The following is a 19,992-nucleotide window of genomic DNA, read 5'->3' on the forward strand; positions in this document are numbered from 1 at the left end:
TTTTGCAGATATTACAGGTTTTAAAAAGGGCAAACATAAAATGTTAATCGTTATATCATATTATATACTTAAAAATGCAATTCTTTCTAGACAAGAATTGTGAAGAGGTGATCAATTTAGAATACAGTGTGGTGATAAAAAAAGACAAGGGCCCTATCATCAATACAACCTACCTCATATTTATGTAAATACCCATTTTTATAAACATAGGTGCTATTACACATAGGGATAAAAATACCATATCCCTTTGTTCCTCTTCTGTTTACATGTTTCTGAGACAGAGACTAGAAGTTGTGAGTTAAGGTTGCTTTGGATGTGATGGGGTAAAGGTTTAACGTGATGGTTTAGATGTTAGAGTTATGGAGCTAGGGGTCATTGTAAGATATTAGTGTATGAATGGATAGGGTAATGTGTGAGAGGTTAGGGGTCAATGTAAGATATTAATGTATGAAGGATTTAGGGTAATGTGTGAGAGGTTAGGGGTCAATGTAAGATATTAATGTATGAAGGATTTAGGGTAATGTGTGAGAGGTTAGGGGTCAGTGTAAGATATTAATGTATGAAGGATTTAGGGTAATGTGTGAGAGGTTAGGGGTCAATGTAAGATATTAATGTATGAAGGATTTAGGGTAATGTGTGAGAGGTTAGGGGTCAGTGTAAGATATTAATGTATGAAGGGATAGGGCAATGTGTGAGAGGTTAGGGGTCAGTATAAGATATTAACGTGTGTAGTGGGTAGGGTAAGTTGCTAACGGGGAAATCATTATATACCATTATATCTATATTAATGTAGTGCAGCCTCGAAATAAACCTATAAGAACTATGTGGTGTTATAAGCTATAAAACATTAAACCAGTGAATAATTCGTTCCTTTCTCACATTTAAACCAGTGAATAATTCGGTCATTTCTCACATAATATTACAGTCGTCGACCTCCTCGTTGTCCTCACTCAAAATTGATACTTCCGCAATTGTTTCTCAGGTTCGATCAGTTATAGACATAGGAGCCAATGGTAGACGTAGACGTCAACGGTAGACGTAGGGGTCAACGGTAGACGTAGGGGTCAATGGTAGACGTAGGGGTCAATGGTAGACGTAGGGGTCAATAGTAGACGTAGGGGTCAAGGGTAGACGTAGGGGTCAATGATAAACTAGGGGTCAATGGTAGACGTAGGGGTCAATAGTAGACATAGGGGTCAATGATAAACTAGGGGTCAATGGTAGACATTTATCTAGAATACAACAATTCAAAAGTAGAAGTATATGTCATATAAATGCTCAAAATGTACATTTAAACCTCAGAGGAAGTCATCTTTTGAAATATTTCAGAAGAATGATTTACGAGGTGCTAATGCAATACTTTGAGATTGCTTGAAGTAGACACTTTTGGGGGAGTTTTCAGTCCCCGAGGTTTATCATAATCTGTTTGTCACATTTGAAAAGTAACACGGCTCACAATGCATACATGTACTTAATGTTCTTTTGAAGTCTAATATTGTAAATTATGATTTTTTTGAATTAGGGGTACTTTGCACCTAATTCACTTCTGTCAGTTTTTTTTACAAACAAACATCTTTATCAGGGTTTTATGTTATTTATTGTGTTTACGTGAATGCTATATTTTATTAGCGATTTACATGTTTTAATACGGTTTTAGACACAGTAGAAATTTAGCTTTATCAAGGGGTTCTTCTAATAGTTTATTTGCACACTTATCTTACATGTTTTTGCTTTTGGTATTTTATTTACATTTGAAATATTTCTTTTTGGTTCTTAGAGTACCAATAAATCATTTCAAACAATATTTAGATCGTCAGCGCAGCCTACCGTATGATACACGCGTTGTGAGAGGCTGTATTGTAGTATCGGAGAGAGCTGATGTGTGACGGATGAGCGAGTGAAGACTCTCGACACATTTCTATAACTCTGTTTCTAACCCTATTACATCACAGCAAAGTACAAAATCTTTATTAATGTACAGCAACATGAACCCGACGTTCCAAAAGAGAAACAAATAAAACGAATGTTTCAATAACGTTCATGCGTATTGAGAAAATCTTTCATTTGGGTGAAGACGTTTTTAATAACAGAGGGTAGCCTCAAGACTATTTGTGCTGCATATTGACAAACCGTCATTTGTCGTTTGTGGATCGTTTATCATTCTATTCCGCGAGGCAGTGATGACGAAATACGAAGCGTAGGGTTGGCCCACGGCCTACACGATATTGCCTAGCCTATCATGGCCTTGTCTTGTTACCGGCCTGTCGGCCCACAAGTATTCAGGTTTCAGGAATATAAGTATCACTCTGCGCCACAATAAAGCTGGGTTTATTTACTGTGGGGTTGGTCAGGCAGGGCTAATATCCGAACTGTCTCCTTATAAAGCCATCGAAACACTTTAGGGCATTTTAATTAGCATAATTCCACGGAAACTTTTTTTTTTGTTTCAAAATTGGATCACGTTATATTAAATGTTGGTTTACGTAGCGGTCCTCTCGTATTGCCGTTAATAAAATTCCTATAAAATGTTTTTGTGAATATTAAAGATTGGTATGGAAATGATTTTGATATCAAAGAACAATTTCATTCAGTTTCTTTAAAACGTTAGATATGTGTGTACAAAACAGGTGACATGTACAGTTGGACATTATCTCATGTTAGTTGAAATAGAAATACATTTATCTAGATATTTGATATTTGAGAAAATATTTGAAATGTTTGATTTCTTAATTGTCGATTGAAGAGTGTTAGCATTTCAAAGTAAATAACAATATCATACCCTGATGAAAACTCTAGAGTGAATTAATTGACGAATCCTTTGTCATACGTTACATTACCTGTAGTATCAATACGATTGCTTTCAAATGTTTTAAGTGAGAAACAACAATCAACATCAGTAGAGATCAGTGTTTACACAAGCATACACCCCACGTGTCCCTGAATCAATTGTAATGTTTCGTTCTCATTGAACGTATGGTTATGTCAAATACTACTCATGAACACCGTTTGTTCTAGCGGCTCAGTACCTTTCCTGTTCTTGTCAAATGCCACTCATGAACACCGTTTGTTCTAGCGGCTCAGTACCTTTCCTGTTCTTGTCAAATGCCACTCGTGAACACCCTTTGTTCTAGCGGCTCAGTAATTTTCTTTTTCGTGTCAAATGCCACTCATGAACACCGTTTGTTCTAGCGGCTCAGTACCTTTCCTGTTCTTGTCAAATGCCACTGGTGAACACCCTTTGTTCTAGTTGCTCAGTACCTTTCTTGTTCTTGTCAAATGCCACTCGTGAACACCCTTTGTTTTAGTTGCTCAGTAATTTTCTTGTACTTGTCTTTTGGATTAATCTCCAAATTTCTGTGTTGACTCTCCTTTATATTTTCATTATGTGTTGACGCTGTTGTTAAAAGGACGTTAAACAAAACAAACAAACAAAAATGACACTGTTGTTTGATGTCTTGTTTCACGTTGACTTTCGCTGTTAGAAAGACAATTTGTAAATATTTTCATGCTTATAATTTATTACTCAGTTTCTCCCTTTTTTGTTCACAATTTAGGGCGTAATTGTTATTGATATTGATTAAACACTCGATATCACTTGTGATAACAGATACATTATTCCACGCAAGAAATTCCTATAAAAGGAAATTCTATCTATACAAAAGCCGATCTACTTTAACATCATTACGGAGAACGCGTTTTCACAAGGCAGATGTTTTGTTTAGTTTTTTTTTTTTTTTTTTGAGATTAATATTGTTTTGAGTGACAACTGTTTTCCCCAATTTTAGGCCAAACATCTGACCGCTCCAACAAAATAATGTCTTCCCCATTGCCGATTGTTCTACCCTTTGTTGTCGGTTTAGTATTTGTGTTTTGATATCGGTTTTTGATTTATGTAAACACTTTTAGCTTACCTGTTTCCTAACATTATATGATCACGTGATGACGTTTTGTGTGTCCCTAATACCCCGTGTTGTATACCGTAAGTAGAACACCTGGTACACATTTTGCGGGATAAATCTTATTCTATCTATAAGTATAGGCTTTCCATCATGGATTTTCTATCTAGTAACTTCATTTCTAAAAGCAATGTTTATCTCGTGAATTCAATGGCGTGGTATCTATATCCGATGAATTAATACCCGTGGATTGTTTGTTATTATTATAGTGCATTAATTGATTTGTTTTATAACGTTTATGCTTAACATTGTGAACATGATTCATTTGAAAATAGCATAATTTGAACACGGTGCTAAAGAAGGAACAAGTTTAACGAGAGTAAACATAAATTGACTTGAATGTCATTTGTAGTGGCAGTAAAATTATTTCACAAAACCTTTCCGTTTAAAGGGAAATGTTTGCAAGCAGTATAAAATAAAACCAAACAGATTTACAATAAGTTGAAATATATAATCAGCGTTTATTATCGGAAAACAATGGCAAAAAGAATTAGAATAAAGAAGGAACAGGTCAGCTTAAGGTGAAGAATTTTCCAAACATCACCATGGCAACAACACAAGGACACCTGGTTTTAAAACTCGTCTATTGTTGTGGGATCCGAAACATCATTTTTATATCAGCTGTCTGGTGTATGACTCTGCTTGTTTACCTGGAACTGATAACAAATAACTAACAGACTTGTAACCGTAGGCTTTATGTTATCAAACATCATTGTTATATAATTTGACATACGGCAGTGTAAATATTAACACAGTTTAACGACAGTGTAAATACTAACAAAGTTTAACAGTGTAAATACTAACACAGTTTAACGACAGTGTAAATACTAATAAAGTTTAACAGTAGTGTAAATACTAAAACAGTTTAACAACAGTGTAAATACTAACACAGTTTAACAGCAGTGTAAATACTAACGAAGTTAAACAGTGTAAATACTAACACAGTTTAACGACAGTGTAAATACTAACAAAGATTAACAGCAGTGTAAATACTAACGAAGTTAAACAGTGTAAATACTAAAAAAGTTTAACAGCAGTGTAAATACTAACAAAGTTTAACAGCAGTGTAAATACTAAAACAGTTTAACGGCAGTGTAAATACTAAAATCGCTTAACATATACATATTCTCAATACACTTTATTATGTATTCGTTGCCAACATTTAACACATGGAAATAATGTCAGAACTAAAACAAATTTCACGAAATAAATAAATAGCATAAAGACATATGGTTCCAGTGACATTCTTCGTGAATCAACGGAAGTAAGTCAATATAACATTGAATTATAACTATGTAAAAAAGTTTTAAGCTCTTTTCAAAATGATATATTAAGAATATATCATAATTATATTATTGCAAAGCTAAGTAGTATCCATTTGCTTGCTGTAAATAAGATAACCGTTTCGACGTTTTAGACTAAATCTGAAATGAAAAAAAAGAAGCCATGCGTTTTGGCGGCGGCATGCTCGTTACACAATTATTTGCGCTCGAAAGAGTTTGCGCTTTCACGTTTGGAAGATAAATCAAGTCGGCGTGTCGCGAAGATGTTTGTAAACTCGTTGTATTGCGTCGTAAACTTGTCACAACTCCGGCAGTGGTACAACACAGAAATGGCGGATGATAGCCTCGCAGACTCCCTCGTCGTCCACCACCCATAAACACCAGATTACCACAATCGATCCCGTGTCAGCAATCAAGGTCCCCAAAGCATAAATCCGCGGTCCGTTAGACGTTTCGATGTTGGACAAATACACTGTTAAAGCGTTTGACGGCGGGGCACCACGCTGGTATTTACGGAACCTTCCGTTTTACCGGATCGTGTCGCTGACACGAATGTAGCATGGTATATTCCTTCATGGGTTTACCGAAGTTAACATATTAACAAACTGATTCATATTGTATTCAGGTGGTAGCGCATGGCTTTGTCTGTAAAGTTCATTTAAGCAATCCCGTTATTTTGACGGATTTGTATTTATTTGAACCACTTTTATTCGAAGACAGTTCAGCATCCATGATCTATTTATTTATTGCAAATAAGAAGACAAAATTCTACAAAGCTAAAACTCAGTGGTAGGATATGGTAAAACAAACCTGAACAATTGTAAACACACATTGGAACTCTCTATGGTCTAGTGTAACCAAAGTAAAGCAATGTTATTGTTCTTTAATAATTAAACCACAAACATATCTAGTAAATATTACGTTATATCAGCCTTACATATTTCTTTAAAATATTTTTTTTACAATATTCTTCAGTGAAATGTCTTAAGTGTTTACAAACATGCTCTATAAGGATAATTAGGTCACTGATAGATCAACAAAACCGTCCATCATCCGATGAAACGTTTTTGTACATGTAGTACTGAATGACTGTGTTTTCGAAAGGAAATGTTTATATTAAGAGGTCTCTAGATGAGATCTACAATACATTTTAGCTATGTATTACATATTTTACGGTCTGTGATAAATGATTGTATAGATATGTTACAGTTTGCAATATCATTGTAGTGTTTTTAGTATTGTATATCATTATGTCTTAGTGTTATATATTATTATGATGTTTGTTAGTATTATATATTATTATGATGGTTTTTGGTATTTTATATTTCCATGATGTCTTTTAGTATTTTATATTTCTATGATGTTTTTTTTTGTATTTAATATTTCCATGATGCTTGTTAGTATTATATATTTTTATAATTTTGTTAGTATTATATATTATTATGATGTTTTAGTACTATATACCGGGGTATTATTAGGATGTTTGTTAGTACCATATGTTATGATGTTTTTGGTAGTTTATATTATTTTGGAATAATTCATATTCTACCACAATACGCGGGAAATCATTACAACTCATTTAAATCATTAAAAAATTCAGTTTATACGACACGTGAAATAAACCCTTATACGTTTTGATCGGTTGACATGATGTCCTTTGAATTGTTATTAATTAACAGTTAGTTACATACCTATTTTATACTTATATATGTTTCTGCATGTTAAGTCATAACCTGATATCTGTGATACAATGATCATGTAGACTTTGCTATGCTATTGTAGCTTGTTTTGGTTTTATAGTCATATTTTTTGCGTTATATATATTAATGTAATTATATAATACATCAACAACAGAATCATTTCAAAAATTCCATTTCAACAAAAGCCTTTTTTTTTGTAGCGGTACCGTGGCTAAAACTGTTACATCCTTGTCGCAATATATCAGTTCGTGACGTATATTACGGTAAAGTCGCGTGCTGAGTTATTGTGATGCGTCTTCTTTTTCTCAACAGTCTGCATTACTGTCCACATAATTACGCTGACGTTTTTCCCAGATATTATTTCCAGAACTAAGCTGGGCCTGCTGTTTTTATCGGCGCGGTTTACTGGGTCGGGGACGTGTATCGTACCTGGTCCGGTCGTTATGACGGTACCCGGCGGAACGTTATGACGATCTACCCAGTGTGACGTCCATGTAAACTAGTTAATTATGTATGAAGTCGTAAAAATACGGGGACTTTCGTTTATGTTCCCTTTGTAATAAAACACAAGCGATAAACTGCGTTTACGTCGGTCGTCCCTCAATAATTTATTGTTTGCCCTTTCTAGGTAAAAAAAAGCCGTTATCTAATCTGTGTAGCGTTAGATAACAATCTGATTGAATCACGGCTGGATTTGTTAGAACAAAATTATCGCGCGTGCTTTATATGCTCGCCGCACATCCTACCAAAAACGAATTGATCTCGTACATGGAGACAAGCAAACGGCACCTTTAAATAGAGCTTTAGCAATATAAACCGTATGTATTCCGAATGAGGAATGAAACTTTATAACATACGAGTTTCGTGGTTCTACATTGGCAGGAAAGGGTATACTACTCCATAACACAATGGTTTCATTAAATCAAGGTATCATATTGTTAGAACATTTATAATTGGATGGAAACATTCGCGTCTGGAGATGGCATTGTTGACGTAATTATCACATTATTTCAAAATCATGGCTTACAGAACTTTATTATTTTCATAATTTCCTAATGGTTCTTTCTATTAGTGCTTGTGCACCAGTCTTATCTGAATCATTAAACTCTAGATTGAATGTTATAAAGGCAACTAATTAATACTAAGTCTCTGCTATTTTGTTTATAAAAGTATTGGCTTTGTAGTTTGTTTATTTTACACTTATCGAATGAGAAAGTTTGTACACCCCAGCGGAAGAAATACACTGAGATAATAGTTCTAGTTTTTGTGAGTCTCAGAAGCGTGCTTTCTCGCCTTTCGTTTTTTTCCTTTTAGCAGCTAATCCCTTTAACAGGATCGTATCTGGTAACCAGTGGGGTTTTGTCGGAATCATTTCCCAACCCATCAGCCAAACATTGTCCCTAGTATTTCATTTGCCGCTCTTTAGTTCTGGCTCTTCGACCACTATTGTTCAAGATTGTATTCACCGCGGGCCTCGTCGTCACCAAAGCGCTTGTCATTTCCGGGAAACACCAGCATAAAGTAGCGTTCTCTGTCGCACTAACTCATCTGTTTTATCCAGCTATTCTTCTTAGTCTTTTGGACGCTTGTATCCATTATCTACTCATTTACGTCGTCTTTTAGACGCCTTCTCACAGAACAAAACCATGTGGTTTACCTAGTGCAGTAAACCTAAAACACAAGTAGCTCCTGAAGAAAAGCATTTGTGCAATTTCAAAGTTGATAAAGCAATTATTTTAAAGGCATTGAAGCAGAAATACAGGCCCACGTGACCATCAATCTCCTAGAAGGCGAATCAAAAAGATTATAATGTTTTTTCTTTGTTTGTGAACAAAAACTATATTTCACACATGAATGCTTATGAACCACGTTTTATGATTTCTGCCAAGTCCTGCCGATTTGATTGGTATTCGGGACAAAGTTTCAAATAAAAACATGAAAAACAATAAGAAAAACAATTTAACACTATTAACTAATCATCTTGTATTAATAGTAAAGCGCTTCTGATTATCCTACAATTACAATAGTATATTCGGGCTGCTATCACGAGTAGGGAATTACTTACAATGCCTTACGCAGTCTGTTATTGTCAGCGCGAAAGAAACGTTTAGATGTTTTCATATCTTAAGTCCTTACTTTCGTCAGTTTGTCTAATTTAGTTTTTAATATATACTCTCTATCACAAAAAGTGTATACCTACGTATCTATAATTGTAAACGTTGTGATGGGATATATTTACTCAACACTGTTGTTTCAGACCTTTTCGGGTAATGTGCCATATTAAACACTTTGTTGTTTCAGATTATTCCGGGTGATGTAACATATCCTCACTTCGTTGTTTCATATTGTTCTGGACGATGTGACATATCCACACTTGGTTGTTTCAGATTTTTCCGGGTGATGTGACATATCCACACTTTGTTGTTTCAGATTATTCCGGGTGATGTGTAATGGATGTGGTATGTTCGTGTCTCCTAGCGAGCTGGTGATGCGAGCCCAGGGATACGTATACCACCTACAGTGTTTCATGTGTATTGAGTGTGGTCAGCAACTCCAGAAAGGTGACCAGTTTGTCGTGAGAGATGGTCAACTGTTTTGTAGGCTGGATTACGAAAAAGAGTTTCACATGCTGCCTCTTAGTCCGAAAAGTAAGTCAGTGTCTGCCAGTATCGCAGTACAATTCCATTCAGGCCTTTCAAAGACATATCTACACGTGCAACAACAACAACAACAACAACAACAACAACAACAACAAATTTGTTTCTAAAAGTCAATAATAACACAATAATACCACATTGCCAATAACAATGTATTCTAAACTTTTCTAGCTTTATCTACACATATGTTGTCTATATATTGTTGCGCCGGTATCTGACTGTAAAATCATGACACTAAAACATCACGTGCCTAAAACAAACGTTCGATATTGTATTTGAGTGCTTACTTTCACGGGTATTAATATCTATGCCAACAGTCTCCATACGTGTTTCAATAATTTTGAATGTAAACAAAACCTACATGTTGTTAAAGAACAATTGATATATCCCAAACGTATGAAATATGGACAAGATTCCTTTTTAGAAATTATCTCCGGGTAGGACGTAAGAATTGTCTCCATTGTATGGTCGTAAAAGACTTAATTTTGGAGCTGATATTTCCTAAAAAGCTTTTTTCTTTTATGCCTCCCTTGACACTGTTTAAATTTTGGCCTTTAGTTGGGCGTTGACCTCTGCCCTTTGGCTAAGACTAACCAAATTATCTAAAATTGATAGTTTTCGATTTTGCTTAACGCTCAGCATCTTAGAAGTAGGACAACTAGTTCGCCCGTTGTCAATGTCTTGTGACCAGGTGGGATGTCCTGCTGTTTGTCATCGACAGTATACACATGCATTCACTGCAGTTTACCAAAACATTCACAAAGATCAACTCATGCATGCATCCCGCACACGGGTAAGGCCGTCCTTAAATGACACTGGCTGAGGTTTAAGAATGGAATGCGCTTGATATTCCGTTGCATTAATATTTTATATATTTGTAACTAAATAATGCATATAAATCTATCAATGATATTTTCATTCTGTTATAATATACCGTTTTATTTTTCTTATTACCTTTACTTAATAAAATTCTATACAATAATAAGTAAGATGTGAATCAAACTAATATTCATATTAACTACAAACACGAAAAAAAGTGAGCCTGATTCTTTATTGGGTATCGATTGAAATTTCACACTCATCAAGATAAAAAAAAATACAAAGCTAATATTTGCTACAAGTATTGACATTGTCAAACTTCTAATTACGTTTCAATGATCACATTGGATATTGCAATTATGATACATTAATATTGCTGTTCATTTATTCTATAGCCCGTCAAGGTCGTTGTTCATTTGTCCAACATTGTACATACTTATGTATAGCCAAAATTATATATAATTACAACTTTGATAAAATTATATATAACCAAATCAAATACAATTATACATAACCAACTTTATATATAATAATATATAACCAACTTGAAATTTAATTATACATAACCAACGTTACATAAATATGATTATATACAGCCATTATGTGTATGTTGTACATTAATAGCATCGAAATCTAGCGATGTTGGCTATTCGGAGTCTAAAGTGTCGTATATTCAGGAATATAACATCGATTTTAAATTATATATATCAACTGAAATTAAGGTCAGAATGTTCTTTTGATATAAAACAATAAACGTAACATTCTGTAATGTAAAATATTTCTATTTATTCAAATTTTTGTTGTCACATTCAAAATATACACAAATATGTAATATTAGTACTTATAGAATTATCATGTGTTACCTCAGATAAAATGAGGTCATTTACTAATCAGCTAGGAGTGAAATATGTACAATCAGGTGAAATATTATTTGAGGAGATCAGGGCCGTTTTCTTTTTCTCATAATCGCGTGTTATCCTGTCATATCCCGTGTATGATGGGGAGATGTATGTTTGTAATGAGTTAAGATCTTATTCGTGATCCAACTGGCTTACTTATTGTTTGTACAAGGAAATATACATAATATGTTTATACAATAGTCTATGTTCGAATGAAACACTTCGTATAACGTTTTAAGAACATTCTAAACGTGATAAAATTCTAAACGTGGTATAAAAATAACTACGTAGTAACAAGCTACAGAAGTCACATAACTCGGATCAGTCTGATGTTATGACAGCTTCCGTCGCCGACTTCAGAGTTAGATAATCATGGTGTATGGTAGATTAGGAGCCAGAATCCGGACCGGATTATTGATTGTGACGTGCTGGGGATGACAAACGTGGGGGATAATCGGCCAACAACAAGCAGCCGAGGCTGCTGCCTAGGCGGTAAAAGTTCGTTATGTGTCTTGGTTACCGAAAATCTAACGTAATTATATACAGGAACCGTCAATTCCGGTCGCTTTCTGGCGCACTAAAAATACATGTTATAAATACACTCCTGACTATCGATCCAAGTTAAAATCATAAAGATATAAGTTAGTTAGGCTGTACGCTTTATAAAGGACCTCTGGGCATTTTATATACATATGATAGTCTTTTCCTTTGATGGCGTCTAAGGACCAACCATAAACAGGAGTGTAACACACAAAAGACTTATCTAAACTAGCAATAGGTAAAAGGGTTAAAAGATAGAAACGAAATGTATATCAAGTCAGGGTCTACATACAACATTCTAATTGAAATTAGACACATACTTTTCGCTCCTTTACGATACTCTTCGATACTCTACGATGAACTGCAATACAACTAGATTGCCACATGCAACAGTCATCCTCAATGTATTGCCGTCAATTATTTATGAACGTTCATAGTGATATATGATACCACAGATCTATCACATCTAGTAATATGACAATGAGTTCTTCTTCTTTATTTACTTTTATTATTTACTATAATCAGCTTATGACGTCAGGATAACTTTGTGTAAAACGTAATACATTTTGGTTTTCAAGGTGACGACAGTGAGAGTTATGAAGATGGAGAAAGTGATGGGGGAAAACATCCGAAGCGACCAAGAACTATACTCACAACCAGCCAGCGGCGGAAATTCAAGGCAGCGTTCGAGCTGAATCCAAAGCCTTGCAGAAAGGTACATAAAAAACTAATAGGGCATATTTAAACTTCTTTTAGGAAAAGATTAAAAATATCCTCAAATTATTTCCGTCATAAAACATATATAATGATAATAAATTAAAATCATTTGGTCGAAAAGTTCGAAGAACTAGGCTTAACTCGAAAAACATCAATCCATGCCATAAGCAGCACTGACGAGTCCTAAACAGACGAAAAAGTCGTATGATGCAGATAATTAATTTTTTGCTCTTCTGTATCCAACTCTCAATTTGAATCAAAATACGTTGATATCTTGTGTTTCTTTTGTAAAATATTTTATATCGTACTTTACAGGTGCGCGAACAACTAGCGGCAGAGACAGGACTCAGTGTACGAGTAGTACAGGTGTGGTTTCAGAACCAGCGAGCTAAGGTAGGTATCCCTCAGTATAACTACGTCCAGGTTACATAAACGGTGATAAAAGAAAGTGCGTCTTTCGTAGACGTGTCAAGAACATATTATCATCTAATTGCTCGAGTCGTTAGGTGTTATATATTGGTTCTGTACAATGTGCCACACTTGAAATAAAATGTATCATTATATTTTGTAATGTGAAGCGCATTAGAGTAATTTTCCAAATGAGATAGGGCGTTATATGAATGTTATTAATGAAAGATGTGCCATAGAACAATAAATTTCAATAGAAGTGACTTAACACGCTTCTGGAACATTTACTTTTTAATGAGGATTGATACAATACTAGATATCAATTTATTCTTCAGTGATAGATAACCTTGGCAGAGAGAAGAATTCGACAGTTAATGAAAATTAAGTATCTGCGTTCTACGTGTAATAAGTAATCAAATCTATATCACAGGTGAAAAAGCTAGCTAGAAGACAGAGCCAGGACGGGAATGGAAACAAGAATGGAAACGGAAATAAAAACAAACACAATGAAAACAAAAAAGACAACAAATCCGACTCAAAGTCTGACTCTAAGGACGAGGATACTGATCAAGGTAGCGATTTGTAAACACAGGGGTATAGTTTAGGTAACGTGTTGATATACACAGTGTTACGTAGTAGGGATACATCATATATTGTCTGAGAATGTGACCTAACCTTGATTTGATCTAGATTTGTATAATGGGTATCGACGGTGAAGCAGAAGACGTTTTCTTTATTTAAACGCCTGGTCTTATTTTCCTTGTACGTAGTTGTCTCCATATAAATCTATATTTTTGTTAATATTTTGCTCTCATGTTAACGATTTTGAGTTGGAATTATGGTTTCGTTATTATGTCGATATTCTTCAATGTTTTGAGTCTATATATAGAAATAAACATGTATATATTCCCAAGTGATATTGATTATTAATTTTGATTAGTAAGGAACAGCAGTAAGTCATTTTTTTTATTTGGGATTGCTTGGATATGTTTCTAAGTACATATCGTCATGTTTTTCTCTCTATCCTTTCAGATTGTCTTACCAGACTTGGGGACGATGAATCTATTGGTAAGGAATCAGTATAATCATGTTTATTTTCTTCTCTTACTTTTGCAAACATTTGTACAACTCTGGCAGAATATTTCGCTGATTAACCTTTTAAAGCTTGAGTTTAACAAAAGAAGAATAAAGCTTACTGATCCATTTTCATTCTTCCAAAATACTATGTACTGGTAAAGTAAATAGATATAACTATCGTTTGAAATAATGCATATAGTTTAAATATTTATACATTGTAATGAAGGTATAAGTACAAAGACTTTTCATTTTATTAACTAAGGAAGTGATTTCTTTTCTACTGTATTAGACTAAAGTATATCCAAGTGCACAGCAAATAACAAATATACATCCATGCAAGTTGTTGTATAATATCCATAGGATAGTTAATAGTTAATACTACATTGAATGTCTATACATTTTTAGGATCGCTGATATCAGAAAACCGTCACCATGGCAACGCAGAGCAAATATCGCCACTTCCTGCCAGCGAATATCAAGGTAATACATACTTCTACCAATGTATAGAAAATGTAAAAAATAAATCAAAATTAGCATTTTCTCATCAAACCCGAGGAATTGATTGTACTTCTCGGGTGTTATAATTTGTTTGACGTTTCAAGTCACTACTGATCGAAATTTGAAAATTTGGATGATATCTCTCATAACACTTAGTGTTGTCAGCCTAGTGATATCCAATGGGATGAGACAGGATAATGACTCATATCAGTGATTTCTTACCTACATTATACAATTATTGCCCTCGTTCCGGGTTGACATGAATATTTGACCACCCGAGAGGTGTCATGTCACCCGAGGGCGTAGCCCGAGGGTGACATGACACCTCAAGGGTGGGCAAATATTCATGTCAACCCGGAACAAGGGCAGTAATTGTTTTATTATACCGAAAAAAACATAAGTGAATCAATTTTGGTATCAATAAGTTTATTTATTACTAGACTATCAACAGTTTTTAAGAAAATTTATTTCATTAATTCATCAACTATTCAACAAATGCTCAATTGTAATCAACCTATAGCCATAGGATTCTAACCTGACCACTGATGTCTATACTCATTTTGTTCAATGTGTATTTCTTCAAACCATATTTTAGACTGTTCAACGAAGATCGTTTAAGAGGTACCCCATCGTCTTTCTGGGCCCCGGCATAAAATTCTCCCAGTCGAACGTTTAATGTATGGACGTCGAAGTTTTCAAAATCCTTTGGTCTACCTGTTGCAGATAGGAAATCTATAAAGGAATCCACGGCCCCATTGATGACCCTTTTGGTGTTTTTAGAATCCTTTTCTTGCAATAATTTCGCCATTTCCTCCACTGTTGGCAGACGATAGCGTCCGCCGGCAGCCATTGTTGTTATCGAGCAGAATACTCGGAACTCCTCTGATTCGACTACTTTTGAAGACGTTACGGAAGAGAGTTCCGAGTTGGGGCTCACGAGAGGGTGACATAACGATTTTGGAGGGCTCACGAGAGGGTGACATTATGATATTCAGAGGGTGACATGATGTTTCGAAAGCGACAGCAAGTAAATAATGAATTATTTGGAAATTTGTGGTTGACATAACGAATGTTTTTAATCACGTGACATGGTTTTCACTAATCAGAAGCTGTGATACAAGTCTGAGGTATAATGAAATACAGTATGCAACATGTATGAACCTCAACATGCATCATACCCCCACCTAATACAACCTACAACAGTCAAGGGGCACCTGTTATATCATACAGGTGTTTTCATATCTTGGGAATGAATCAATTGTTTTATTTGATCAACGTAAACCTACCTTTGTATGACACTAACCGTTTAACAGTTCATACATCATGGTGCTCTCCGTTACAAAACTTGTTGTACAGTTCGTTATCTAAATTCCATTGGCTGTTGCCAGTATTGTCCGATCAAGGTTACAGTCAAAGTCTTTCCAAGTGTCAGCGTGAAACACGTTTAATAAATAGGTTAACATAAAACCTATGATATAGATGAAGGACGTCTAAACGAGTTTATTCTTTGAGGATCTTTTTATCTTCTAAGAAAATGCTTGGACGAGATGGAAGAGTAATTAATGTAAGGATCATAATAAAACGTAAAATATATGTATCTAGATTATAATTCAGGGATTACTTCATATAATGATTTAAAATATATTTCACATGAGAATTTCACATTAAGTCTACCTTGTTAAAATTTTAACATTTAATTAATAAGTACGCAAAGAACAATAACCTATAACACATCTTATAAAAGTGTCGTACTGAACGCAAGTTCATTGAGGTAGATGCATGTTATATGATATGCATACTAGTAGTTAATTTCAAAATCCAATTTAGGCGTATTTACTTAAAAATTGTCGTGATTTGATATAAAAATCATACGGAAATTCACATTATAAAAGTTTACAAAGTAAGCAAGCTCACATAAGAACATTAATGACATAGTAATTTCACAGAGAAAACAAGATCACAAAAGTACAATAATGACACAGAAATTTCAAAGAGAAAAGAAGATCACAAAAGTACATTAATGACATAGAAATTTCACTGGGAAAGCAAGCCCATTTAGGTAAATTGATTACATTGAAATTTCACAGAGAAAGCAAGATAAAAAAGTACATTAATGACATAGACATTTCACAGAGAAAACAAGTTCACAAAAGTACATTACTAACATATAAAGAAAGCTCACACGAATAGAAATTACATGCAGAAAGTTAAATCATGTCATAAGCAAGTACTTTATCACACAGTAACACAGGATATATTTAGTAACATTTTCATCCTCACGTCCTCCTTCATACATGATTATCACTTTATGCGTTCTTCCTGTTCTTCCAGCGTCACCGTATGACGACCTAGATCTTCCTGGGGGAGCTCGGCATTCTATGGAGGAGTGTCTGGATCATATGTTCAACGGGGAAACGACAGGTCATTCAACACTAGACTCAAGTGGGGTACCAAACCCTATCGACAAACTGTACTCAATGCAGAATTCGTACTTCAGTGTGGAGTGAGGAACGGAGGAGTGCATCATATTTATCTCGTCTTCTTCATCATCGAAGCCTGACAGTATCTCCATCACCTGTTTGTTTGTGACCCATTTAATCTATTAGGTTACGGCGACATACTTTTTTTTGTGAATGGGTGTATAGAATCGGTTACGGTTTGAATACCTGACGCGCGATTCTAAACTCTATTAGTGATATTCCAATTAAATCAGTGTTTTGATCAGTGCAATTTGTATTTTACGACTTTAAGACCCCGTGTCATCGTATATACAGAACTTTGGGGCAGTATGTCGGTATTGTACTGTACTGTAGTGTAGCTATATGTTACCGCCCATTTCTTGTGACATGCGTTTATTTTATTAGCTGTCTGAAAAAAAATCTCCGATTTTGCAACATATACAGGGGGACACACGCCATACCCAGATACACTCATTTCTGTGAGAGATGTGATTCTTCACCTTCTCAGCAGGGTGTGAATTTAGACAATTATTCGGGGTTTTTTGTAAGTAGTTATTCCAAATAATGAATAACTGTAAAAGTTAGCCTTGCTGGCTGTAACACAGGTTTCCTGGGATGAGTATTAAAAACTGTACTATGCCTTGTCGTGGATACATACCACGACTGTATGAAACATTCCCTGAGATACGTATCTCACCTGTACCATACTTTCCCGGAGGTAAATATTACAACTATACCACACCTTCTACGGAATGTATATAATGAATTACTACACATTAAATATTACAACTATACCACACCTTCTACGGAATGTATATAATGAATTACTACACATTAAACACATACGATACAATTATATAAAGTACTGTACATACTAACTTTGTTCAAAGAAAAACAAAAGTGTCCCTCTCAGTGAATTCCTGCATGCCATATACATTTGAACATTCCTGGTTGTTTTACATATTATTTTTGTTGCAAACATTTGTGTTTATTAATCACATATTTACATTTTCGTATCACGTGATCTATCGATAAATATTACATCTACTGAAACGTGGCAGTACCTATTAACTTCATGCATACTGATAATGTACGTACACAGATATGTAATTTTGCTAGCAAACATATTTTAATCCGCCCCGTCTCCCACTTCCCCCCGTCTGACATTGATGACATTTCTAATACGATGCAAATGTTCTAGAAATGCTTAAATAGGCGAAGTTCATTTGTCATTCAAATGATACCTCATTCAATTCCGGATAGGATAGGATTTTGTCTGTGAATATAGCTTAAATATATTTTAAGGAAAAAAAAAAAAATCCAGAAAAACAGTAAGAAATCAGTTTTAGCCCCCCCCCCCCCCCCCCCCCCCCCCCCCCCCCCCCCCCCCCCCCCCCCTTCCAAAATAACCAAACCGTAATTAAGAAGACTGTGACTAAATATTTCAACAGTGTGATAAGTAAATATCAACTGTATTATTGTAAAGGTCTTGTCCATACCTTATAACATAGGAAGATATTCAAATTTAAAATGAAAAAAAAAAATGATTTTCGAAATATAGAAAAATATGAATACTACCTTCAAATTTAATGATGTAGCTAGCGTTTAATCATTAGATTTAATTGTAATTTATTCTTGTCTAAAGTTTTCACGAACAAAATCAGTTTTATTTTAAAAATACGATATTTCATTAAACGAATGAAAAACAATTACAATGTATACGCTTACTGCCAACATGGCATGGATGCGAGTGCAACTATTTGACATATATTTCGACAGTGATGTGTAATTGTATCATATTTTAATTTATAGATATTTATATTAGTTATTTTGTGCTATGTTTTATTATAACAAATGTCGCGCTTTTATTTATGTGAATTGTTAAACTTCAACCGTTGTTGTACAATAAATAGAACATGAAATAAACAATACCACTTGTTTTTTCTTTATTTATTCAAGAACGGAGACATTTTTTAGTTGAAAATACAAAGTCTGGTATTTTCTGGAGGATACATGAAGCAATGTATAATCTGTATAAAGCCGTGATTTTATTTGCAGTTTTATATATGTGGTTACTTTCCCGGAAGGAAATTTCAGACCATGGGCATAAATAAAAAAAGAAAATGGTTAGCAAATAGCTATATTTTATGTTTTAACTGCCTGAATGAGTCTTTAAAAAAAACCTCCAAAAAGAAATTCCAAGATATACACCGTGTAGTTTCAAGTTCACTTACCAGAAATAAATACATTATATTACTACATGTACATATACGATATATTAAAAAAGGTCGAGCCTATGTGGGCTTATCAAAAACCGTCACTAAAGAACTTATCAAAGCACCTGGCATAATTTGTTTGTATAAATAATATTGAAGAATCATTCTCACTGTAAATAAAGAAATCTGGAAAGTATACAATTAAACACTAACCCGTGTGTATAGAAAAGTTTTAAATGAGTATGTTTTCTGAAAGAGAACAAATTCATATTTAACTTTTTTTTCGCTAACATTTTTTGTGTTTTGTTGAAAGCATTTTTTACCTCATGATCTTGTTGATCTGTTTTATCATTATAACGATGTACGTGAAATGTATTGTTACTGAAAATAATGCTAAGATATTGCAGTAGTTATTCAAGAGACGCTATTACCTACTCCGAGGTACAGAAATATACTTTCTACCTTCATAATAAAAAAATTCTCTAGAATGTAACTCTGTGAATGTCCAAACTTCATACTCTATCATTCATGTTATGGAAAGTTATTTCTGAGCTTTAATCAAATTAAAAACATTAATTTGACAACCACTACACAAATTTTGCGAAAAGGAATTTTGTTGAATAAAAAGAAACTTAATTTGCCATCAGAAAAAGGCATATGTAAGCATTCTCCACATGATTCTAGTACGGTACAATAATTTCTACAAAACAATAAGCTATAAATATACAAAAACTTATATTGAAATCTGCTCGTTTCAGTAATG

General features: G+C 34.3%; 1 protein-coding gene across 1 annotated transcript in view; it reads left to right on the forward strand.

Moving 5' to 3' along the window:
• The window catches only part of LOC117321794 (LIM homeobox transcription factor 1-alpha-like), a 34,367-nt gene extending 16,054 nt beyond the window's left edge, over window positions 1–18,313 (forward strand). The window contains exons 3-9 of the mRNA XM_033876368.1: window positions 9,370–9,587; window positions 12,433–12,569; window positions 12,887–12,964; window positions 13,410–13,551; window positions 14,012–14,047; window positions 14,462–14,536; window positions 16,886–18,313. Coding sequence (XP_033732259.1) covers window positions 9,370–9,587; window positions 12,433–12,569; window positions 12,887–12,964; window positions 13,410–13,551; window positions 14,012–14,047; window positions 14,462–14,536; window positions 16,886–17,061 — 862 coding nt within the window. The 3' untranslated portion in view covers window positions 17,062–18,313. The remainder of the gene's footprint in view (window positions 1–9,369; window positions 9,588–12,432; window positions 12,570–12,886; window positions 12,965–13,409; window positions 13,552–14,011; window positions 14,048–14,461; window positions 14,537–16,885) is intronic.
• Window positions 18,314–19,992: the final 1,679 nt, after the last annotated feature.

The sequence above is a fragment of the Pecten maximus genome, chromosome 2, assembly GCF_902652985.1.
Source record: "Pecten maximus chromosome 2, xPecMax1.1, whole genome shotgun sequence".
Taxonomy (NCBI): domain Eukaryota; kingdom Metazoa; phylum Mollusca; class Bivalvia; order Pectinida; family Pectinidae; genus Pecten; species Pecten maximus.